General features: G+C 52.3%; 1 protein-coding gene across 1 annotated transcript; it reads right to left on the reverse strand.

The window, feature by feature from the left end:
- Positions 1-4,998: 4,998 nt before the first annotated feature.
- SOX18 (SRY-box 18) lies at positions 4,999-9,206 on the reverse strand. The gene is made up of 2 exons (XM_019510082.1): positions 9,015-9,206; positions 4,999-7,118 (listed from the first exon to the last, which is right to left on the reverse strand). The coding sequence occupies exons 1-2, from the start codon at positions 9,106-9,108 to the stop codon at positions 6,268-6,270; spliced, it is 945 nt and encodes a 314-aa protein (XP_019365627.1). The 5' UTR covers positions 9,109-9,206; the 3' UTR covers positions 4,999-6,267.
- Between the last annotated feature and the right edge of the window lie 6 nt (positions 9,207-9,212).

Below are 9,212 nucleotides of genomic sequence, written 5' to 3' on the forward strand. Positions count from 1 at the left end.
AGGACACAACTTGGTTTGTTTAAAATCCAAATGCCAAGTTTAGGCGAAAATAACGTGGTTTCGAAGGATGAAGCTTTTAACTCATGAAGCACATAGTGTGTGATCGGTTAGACACCAAGGTGGTCTAATTTAGGGCTGGCTGTAGCTATTTGAGGAACTACTGTATAGATGCAAGCCTCCGATCCTGCGGGTTCCACCCACACGCGCACGCATGCCGCCTGCATGCTCGGCCGACTGCTGATGTTAAAAAACAGGCAGGAAAGTGGAGGTACAGGCGTCCTTCTACTGGTAAGAGATTTAAAAAGAAAGCAAAAGCAAAAGGGGGCTTTATTTACGTTCATTGTGATGATCAGGGTTTTGCTTAGCGTTGTAACAACAAGCGAATGTGTTTATTGGCTCAGAAGGTTTGAGATCAGTGGATTTTGGGGCTGCCTAGGGCTTGCTGGCTTGTAGACACTGGGTCTTAGATGTTGCATGTTACTGTAGTGGACTCTTGTGCCTCAGTGGTCCACTGGAGGAATGGGTACAGGCATGCTGGCCAGGACTGCTAGCCTAGAAGTCAGCAGTTATTGCAGCAGTGAGACAGGGACCTAAGCAAGCAAGGCTTTTCCTTTTCCTGCAGTGTTTTAAGGTCGTGGTTAGGTGGTTCATCTTCTTGAATGCTTCCTTGTGGGATGCTCTTACCAACACCATCCAATGGACGACTTGATCAGATCACCTTTAGGCAAATGGAGAACCTCCCTACATCAGGAATTTCTGGCTAGGAGAGTCTGCAAATCCAGAAAGGTATCGAAGCAGTCACCAGATCTGAAAGTATTTTGAGGCTTGGGTCCATCCACAGCATTATCTCAGTCATCCTACAAGTGTCCCAATACCGAAGTCATTGCAAAATACAAAGATGGCACTTAAACCAGAGAGAAACACCAACTGCACAGTCACTCCAGCACATGGCATGCACTTTTTCTATGTTTTATATATAAGTGTTTATTAAAAAAAATGCTCCGGGACTCTGTGGCTGTATAAATATTATGTGTCCTGCTTATCTCCAAAAGTACCGGAGTGGGGAAGCTGCCAATATGGAGCTCTGGAAATCTGTGCCACCTCCTTCATCTAACACCAAAGGACAAAACTGTCAAAGAGCCCTCACCAGTCTGCATGAATACGATTTTGTGGTACAATCCTGAACAGGAGCATTTAAATGCCTGCAAAACCCCTGATTTGCTTGTAGGAACCAGTTTGCACATCTGAGATTCTGGGCACGTGAACTTGTGCATGTAAAACAGCACAATCAGATGATAATAATTGTACTTAGGAAGATGTTTCCTTCCCCCACCAAAGGGCTTTAGGTCTTATGCACTAAGTAGGAGCTTGCTGACAAAAGCAGGATGTGGCCCCACACAAGAGATGGAGTCCGGGGCTGGGGGGGCTCCTTTGCCAATATGGCTCTTGGGTTTTGTTATGGAGGAGATGCAATATTTCTAAATATCAAGGGATCCAGATAGGCTGTTTACTTGTTAATTCTCTGAACTGTAAGATCAAGGCTGCACTTCATGAAGGTGTTCTTCAGCCTATAAATAGGCAGTAAGGAGTTTGTTATATACCTGGTTATATTCTAGCTCATGGCATTATGGGATGACCAAGACAATCTAGGATTGTGCAGTGAGAAGTCAACTGGAAGGAAACAGAGTTTGGGGTAGGTTATATCTTGACCTACAGGCTAGATGGCTAGGTCTAGATCTAACTTCTCCTGAAGTTATAGAGAGATTGGAGTGGGATCATGTTCTAGGAAATCGTGGTCTTGCTGATTGCAAACTGGCCCAGCTTCCTTCTGTGCACTATTATCTACAATGTCATGGTCAATAAATATGGAGAAGACACCCTTGTGAGAGCAGAACAGGCTACCAGAAGGAAACCTCCCATCCACCCAAAATTTCAGTAAGAAAGCATCTGTCCATTGGGAAGGAGATGCAGCTGAGGGTGAAGAAGTGCCCACTCATTATGAAGGTTAAATGATGCCTTAGGTTGCTCATTGACTTGGTTAGCAAAAGGACTGGATGCAGGTGGGCACCAAAAGGCCTTAACAACCAGACAGGTAGATCACTGTGCACAATAAGTCTTCGTTAAGAAAAGCAACGTACAACTCTTGGATCAGGGCAGAAGTAGCTCTAACAGTTCATTAGCATCCATCCAGGAGGGGCAATTTTCAATGCTTAAGACTCAGACGACCATAATTCCTTTGAAGCCGATGATGTTTCACTGATCCAGGTCTGACTGGGAGTTTATGAGATGGCTCCAAGGGTGGGAACGGAGCCGTTCTGTGGCTCTGTTGCAAGTGCCTTTCAGCTGCCATGAGTGGAGCGCTCAGGGGCTGCATTGCTGTTAAGTATTTTTGCAGCGGTGCAGTCGTGATTTGAACACATCCCATCTCAAATGGCCAGTAAAATAGAAATGCACATGACGCAAGCTAATGCACTGCTGCAGAAATGTTTAACAGAGAGCAGGTCCCTGTCAGGTCGTTAACCTCGAGGAGGGGCCATAGCTAAGGAATTAAAAGCCCTGGGCCTTCAGAGCAGGGGAAGAGGGTCAGATTGTCGTATCTCCACCTCTGCTTGTAGTTGCTTCAAATAGCTTCTCAGCCTGCTTTCTTTAGGGTGAGCCCCATAGAAAGAGAGACACATTCAGATCCGATTTGTATCGAGGGCTGCAGCTGTCCAGGGGTGCACACATATTGATTTGGTGTGTCAGGGAGGGGCTGGGTGAGTGTGTATGTTCAGAGCCAGGGGGGTTGTCCATCTGTTTAGAGCAAGATCTGGAGCCAAGCAGCCACTGGAGACCCCTTCCCACTAAAAACAATGGCCTGAGTGAAGCAGCACTGCCTGTCCCTCTGGTGCAATCTTGCTCTGCTGAGCCAGGCCCATCCATCAGCTGACAAAGTGCTGCCAGGTGTATTTGTGCAGATACAAAGCAAATAAATCTTGAACTGCCCATCAGTGATGAAAAGCACCTTGCTCACCTGTGCACAGAGCAGCATGTGGGCCGGCAGGTCCATCTCTCTCAGTGACTTGGAGGTTTGCAAACTGGCCTTTTGCCTCTCAGGGGTCAGTTAGCAGCCTCAGCTGAGAAGCCAGGTTTGAAGGGGCCAGGAAGTGTCATGTATCCTCTAGAGTAGCGGTTCTCAACCTTTTATGTACCAGGACCCATTTGTAAGCATCGACGACCAGTTCCAACTCAGTGCCCCTCATCCCGCCCTGTCTCCAGGACCCCTGTGTGTGTGTGTGTGGGGGGGGGGGCCCAAACAGCTCTTGCAGGCTGGAGCTCTGCCAGCCTGCAAGGGAAAAGCCACAGGTTCCCACATTTTTCTCCTTCTAAAGGAGAATCCATTTTTAAAACGTGTTCATGACTCTTTCACGTATTCTTACCACCCACTTTTGGGTTGCAACCCATGGGTTGAGAAATGCTGCTCTAGAGGCATCTGTCTTGCTCCAAATTGGGGTATGCTGGCATGGGAAGCTGTCTCCCTGTAGGCAGGATGCAGAGGAAACTTTAAAACGTGCCTCAGCCACTTAGGCCCTGGAAACACTGCCCTTTATTGCCAGCCCTGCCTTCAGCAATTGATCAGCTGAAAGCAGGGGGTGGGGAGGATGAATCGCAGCCAGGGAAGAGGAGATTCCCGTGTTGCTCTCATTTTCCTCTGGGATCCTAGGAGAACTGGGGAAGGACGGCCAGGGCAAAGACGGGGAGCTGTGCTGCAGAAAGCAACTAACGCTTCCTCCGTGATCTAATCGCTTGCTTACCTCACCCCACTCTGCTCGGGGGCCGATGGGAGAGGGGGTGCTGAAGCGTGCAGGAAGTGATCGCATGGTCCTAGGCAAGGTACCTGGGAGCTGTGAGCTGGAAAAGAAGTCAGGCCTTGACTCCTTCCTTCCAGGCTGCCATGGGGACTCGTCCCGGCTGCAGCTTGTCGAGGGCTGTTTCCTTTCATAGTCATCTGCAGACACACAGGATGCTTCTCTGTTCGTGTTTTGTTTGTTTGTTGCGGCCAGCGACTCTGGCACATGCAAGCACACCATTCGTGGCCCAAAGCCAGTTCCCCCGTGTGGGCAATGATGTCATTTTTCCATGTCTTCCCCCTGCTTGCATACTGTATATGGAAACACAGCAAAGTCCATGTTGGTAATTGCATGGGGATGTATTAGCAAGAGGAAAAAACCCCCAAACAACAACAAGCCCAAAATACAAAAAATAAAGTTTTTTTTTTTTTAAGTTACTGATTCGTATACAAAAGTGGGCCAATTAAGTCTTGAGTTTAATTTGGGAGAAGCGTGGAAATGAGCGTCATTTGTTCAAATGCCCATCTCCCACTGAAGGGCAGTTTCCTGCCAGGAGCAGCGGCAGCAACAATCTCCTTCTCGTCATCTTTTTTTTTTTTTTTAAACAGCCTTTTTTGGCAATATCAATCTGGTTTAAATCACGGCTGTTCAATGAACGGATGCTGAGGGTGTGTTAGGGAACAGATTGCCATTTTTGTCTTTTGTTAAATGTTTTGGTCCAAATGCTGCAGCGAGCCCCCCCAAAACACGAAACAAAAGCAACACCCCCTCCCAGGAATTCAACCTGAGCCATGTGGACGGGATAAGGGACCCTAGAGGGATGGGGTTACCTAGGGTGTCTCACCAGGGCCTGGGAATGGGTTAAACAAAGGAAAAGAGCACGTAAACTGGCCCTCTGGAAAAAGAGTAGTAATGGGTGAGAAGGGTCCTAGCGGAAATCCCGTTGCTTGGAACATTTCATAACCGGAGGGAACAAAGCACTAGGAAAAGTGTTGCAAGGGAGAAGCCTGTCCTGGCAGGGGACGGGCCTTTTCCATCTGCAGCTTTTACGAGCCCTGTCCAGCGAGCTGCCTGGTCTCCCACGGGTGTCCCCTCCGGGATATCCCGGCAGGACGGGGTCTGGAGAGCCCCGCTAGCCACGCAAGAACCACACACGGGCACACGCATGTCAAGAGAAGGATATCACATGTTTTATTTCTCCAAGAACAGATGCTTTTCCAGAAGAACACGTCTCTTACACTTACAGAGGCAGAGCCGAGGACAGGGCGTATATCGAAAGACCCAGCAGCGAGGGCCGGATCTGGGAGCGCTCTCTGAGCCCCGGCCGCCTGCCATTTATCTTTATTTGGAGAGCTTTTACATGGTCGACAGTGCTGGCGGGCGACAGTTTTGAAAATGAATACAATCGCTAGGCTGTCAAAGCATGAATCAATTGATACAAAAATCTGGCAACGGTTGGGAAAACATATATTTGCGGAAAATATGTGTTCACACAACAAGCACACAAGATGGAAATAATCAGAGGAAGATGTTTTAATTAGCCAGGATAAGATCACTTGCTCGCCGCACAGATCTAGATAATAAAAAAGTGTTTGCAGACATACATTCTCCGGTACAAAAAATTCCAGTCAATTGTTCTACATCATTTACACTGTAATTCCCTTTCTCAAAAACTTTTTTTCCATTTAAAGAAAAAAAAAAAAAAAAAATCCAGCTTTGCTACATAAATGCTTTAGATCTCATGGATATCCTTTGGTTTATTTATTTTTTTAAAAAAAAAAGTCTAATAAAAAACCCCAGACACATTAAATATCATTTTCTATATAAAAATGCTTAGTAAAAATATAGTCTTGTTGCCCAATTAAAGTATATTGCTGATAATACAGTGAAAACCGTATTAAAGCATGTCACAAGCAGGTGCCCAATCTTGAAAACAACTGCGAGACATTCCCCCATATTTCCACGCAGCTGAGCCTGCCCTTCATTTAAACACAGAGGCAGTCCACGTTGGGCAACCCTGATCACGACTGCTTTAGACGCGAGTCACTGTTGGGTGTCTAAAAAGAGGGAAGAACTACCTGATGTTGGAAATGACAGCTATGTCCTGCTGAAAACAATGTGTGTGAAGCTTTGCCGTATTCTCCAAAAAGGTGCAGGGTTAAGAGGTGGAGTGCCCTAGGCTGACCTGTTGCATGAGTTAACCCTCCGCTTTGGAAAACGTATCTGTGTTATATAGTTATATGGTATATCAGTGACTTCGGCATGGTTTCTTTGGTTTTTTTTTTGGTTTTTTTTTTTTTAAAGCGATGCACTTAATGAGATGCTCTAAATATGATGGAGCTCATGGTTAAAAGAAGATGGATTTTCTTTTTAAAAGGAGACTGCTCTGGTAGGCCCGAGGTTCTCCTGGGCAAACACATTGTACAACGGGACAAGTCTAACCTGTGATGCAGGGGCTATAGTAGACGGCACTGCTGGCGTCGGACAATGCAGATATCAAACTGCTCTCCTCACAGGAGATACTTCTAGGAGTCACTTTGGACAGGGAGACATGGTAAGGGAGTCCTGAAGGTTCAGGACGAGTCCTGCTCATGTTCAAATACTGGTCAAACTCATTGCGGTCAACATCTGTCCAAAGCTCAGTTTGATTCAAGTGATCTACACTGTCAAGGTGGTGGGACTCAGGAGGGGGTGACAGCTGGCCCAGATGGGTCGAAAGGCCATTCTGAGGTCCAGAGCATATTTGGTTGTAGTATATGCTAGATGGGTGGGGAGTCCTCATAGCATCGGTCAAATGCGATGGGGTCTGAGCGTACGGCATCGCCATGTCCCGCCCAATGGACTTGTCTTGGGGAAACTCCATCTGGTGATGGGGGTGGTAGCCTCTAAAGGGCATCATGCTGCAGTCCTCCTGCATGTGAGGAGGGAAAAACGCTGGCTCGGTCTGTTCCAAGACATCCAAGGGAGACATCTCAGGAGTTGGCAAGCCATAGTTTTCAATATCTGACCCCATGGAGTGGAGTTCTCTGAAGTGGTTAAGTGGGGGAGGCTGGTGGTGGGCAGGCTGGCTGCCACTGTGATGATTCATGCCGAAGCTGTCACTGCAAGGCTGGGAAAGGTTATGGAGAAGGATATTGGGTTCCATCCTCTTGATTTTCTTGGCTTGCTTCTTTCTCCTTGGGCGGTACTTGTAGTTGGGGTGATCTTGCAGATGCTGAAGCCTCAGCCTCTCTGCCTCCTCCACGAAGGGGCGCTTGTCACTGGTGCTCAGGGCTTTCCACGACTGGCCTGGAAGGGGAACACGCACACGACACCCCGTTACAACAGCTCGGCCCCACCGAACTTGTTGTGGGGCGGGGTGGGCTGCCCTACGGCATCTCCTCTCATCCCGCTTCAGTTTAAAGCTAGGATTAGGGTTAGGGGCACCTTTGGGTGTTGCCTTGCAGCCTCTGCTCTCATCCTGCTTGAGTTTCAAGTTCGGACTAGGGTTAGGAGCACCGTTGGGTGTTGCCCTGCAGCCCCAGCTCTCACCCCACTTCAGTTTAAAGCTCGGATTAGGGTTAGCGGCACCGTCGGGTGTTGCCCTGCAGCCCCTGCTCTCCTCCCGCTTCAGTTTCAGGCTCGGGCTAGGGTGAGGGGCACCGCCGGGTGTTGCCCTGCGGCCCCTGCTCTCCTCCCGCTTCAGTTTCAGGCTCGGGCTAGGGTGAGGGGCACCGCCGGGTGTTGCCCTGCGGCCCCTGCTCTCCTCCCGCTTCAGTTTCAGGCTCGGGCTAGGGTGAGGGGCACCGCCGGGTGTTGCCCTGCGGCCCCTGCTCTCCTCCCGCTTCAGTTTCAGGCTCGGGCTAGGGTGAGGGGCACCGCCGGGTGTTGCCCTGCGGCCCCTGCTCTCCTCCCGCTTCAGTTTCAGGCTCGGGCTAGGGTGAGGGGCACCGCCGGGTGTTGCCCTGCGGCCCCTGCTCTCCTCCCGCTTCAGTTTCAGGCTCGGGCTAGGGTGAGGGGCACCGCCGGGTGTTGCCCTGCGGCCCCTGCTCTCCTCCCGCTTCAGTTTCAGGCTCGGGCTAGGGTGAGGGGCACCGCCGGGTGTTGCCCTGCGGCCCCTGCTCTCCTCCCGCTTCAGTTTCAGGCTCGGGCTAGGGTGAGGGGCACCGCCGGGTGTTGCCCTGCGGCCCCTGCTCTCCTCCCGCTTCAGTTTCAGGCTCGGGCTAGGGTGAGGGGCACCGCCGGGTGTTGCCCTGCGGCCCCTGCTCTCCTCCCGCTTCAGTTTCAGGCTCGGGCTAGGGTGAGGGGCACCGCCGGGTGTTGCCCTGCGGCCCCTGCTCTCCTCCCGCTTCAGTTTCAGGCTCGGGCTAGGGTGAGGGGCACCGCCGGGTGTTGCCCTGCGGCCCCTGCTCTCCTCCCGCTTCAGTTTCAGGCTCGGGCTAGGGTGAGGGGCACCGCCGGGTGTTGCCCTGCGGCCCCTGCTCTCCTCCCGCTTCAGTTTCAGGCTCGGGCTAGGGTGAGGGGCACCGCCGGGTGTTGCCCTGCGGCCCCTGCTCTCCTCCCGCTTCAGTTTCAGGCTCGGGCTAGGGTGAGGGGCACCGCCGGGTGTTGCCCTGCGGCCCCTGCTCTCCTCCCGCTTCAGTTTCAGGCTCGGGCTAGGGTGAGGGGCACCGCCGGGTGTTGCCCTGCGGCCCCTGCTCTCCTCCCGCTTCAGTTTCAGGCTCGGGCTAGGGTGAGGGGCACCGCCGGGTGTTGCCCTGCGGCCCCTGCTCTCCTCCCGCTTCAGTTTCAGGCTCGGGCTAGGGTGAGGGGCACCGCCGGGTGTTGCCCTGCGGCCCCTGCTCTCCTCCCGCTTCAGTTTCAGGCTCGGGCTAGGGTGAGGGGCACCGCCGGGTGTTGCCCTGCGGCCCCTGCTCTCCTCCCGCTTCAGTTTCAGGCTCGGGCTAGGGTGAGGGGCACCGCCGGGTGTTGCCCTGCGGCCCCTGCTCTCCTCCCGCTTCAGTTTCAGGCTCGGGCTAGGGTGAGGGGCACCGCCGGGTGTTGCCCTGCGGCCCCTGCTCTCCTCCCGCTTCAGTTTAAAGCTCGGATTAGGTTGAGAGGCACCGTCGGGTGCTGCCCTGCGGCCCCTGCTCTCCTCCCGCTTCAGTTTCAGGCTCGGGCTAGGGTGAGGGGCACCCTGCTCCGCTGCCTCCGGCGGGCACTCACCCAGCATCTTGCTGAGCACGGCGTTGTGCAGGTCGGGGTTCTGCTGCGCCAGGCGCTTGCGCTCGTCCTTGGCCCACACCATGAAGGCGTTCATGGGCCGGCGGATGCGGGAGTCGTCGCCGGGCTTGCCGTCGGGCCGGGCGGCGGGCGGGCTGTAGCCATAGCCGGCGTCGGGGCTGGGCGAGCGGCTGGGCGGCG

This window comes from Gavialis gangeticus, unplaced genomic scaffold (genome assembly GCF_001723915.1).
Source record: "Gavialis gangeticus isolate Ggan-Ray unplaced genomic scaffold, GavGan_comp1, whole genome shotgun sequence".
In the NCBI taxonomy this organism is placed as follows: Eukaryota; Metazoa; Chordata; order Crocodylia; family Gavialidae; genus Gavialis; species Gavialis gangeticus.

Coding starts and splice junctions, on each gene's coding strand:
- SOX18 (XM_019510082.1), bottom strand. CDS start 9,108: ATGAACGCCTTCATGGTGTGGGCCAAGGACGAGCGCAAGCGCCTGGCG. Junction 7,119..9,014: donor CGTGCTCAGCAAGATGCTGG/GTGAGTGCCCGC, acceptor TTCCCCTTCCAG/GCCAGTCGTGGAAAGCCCTG.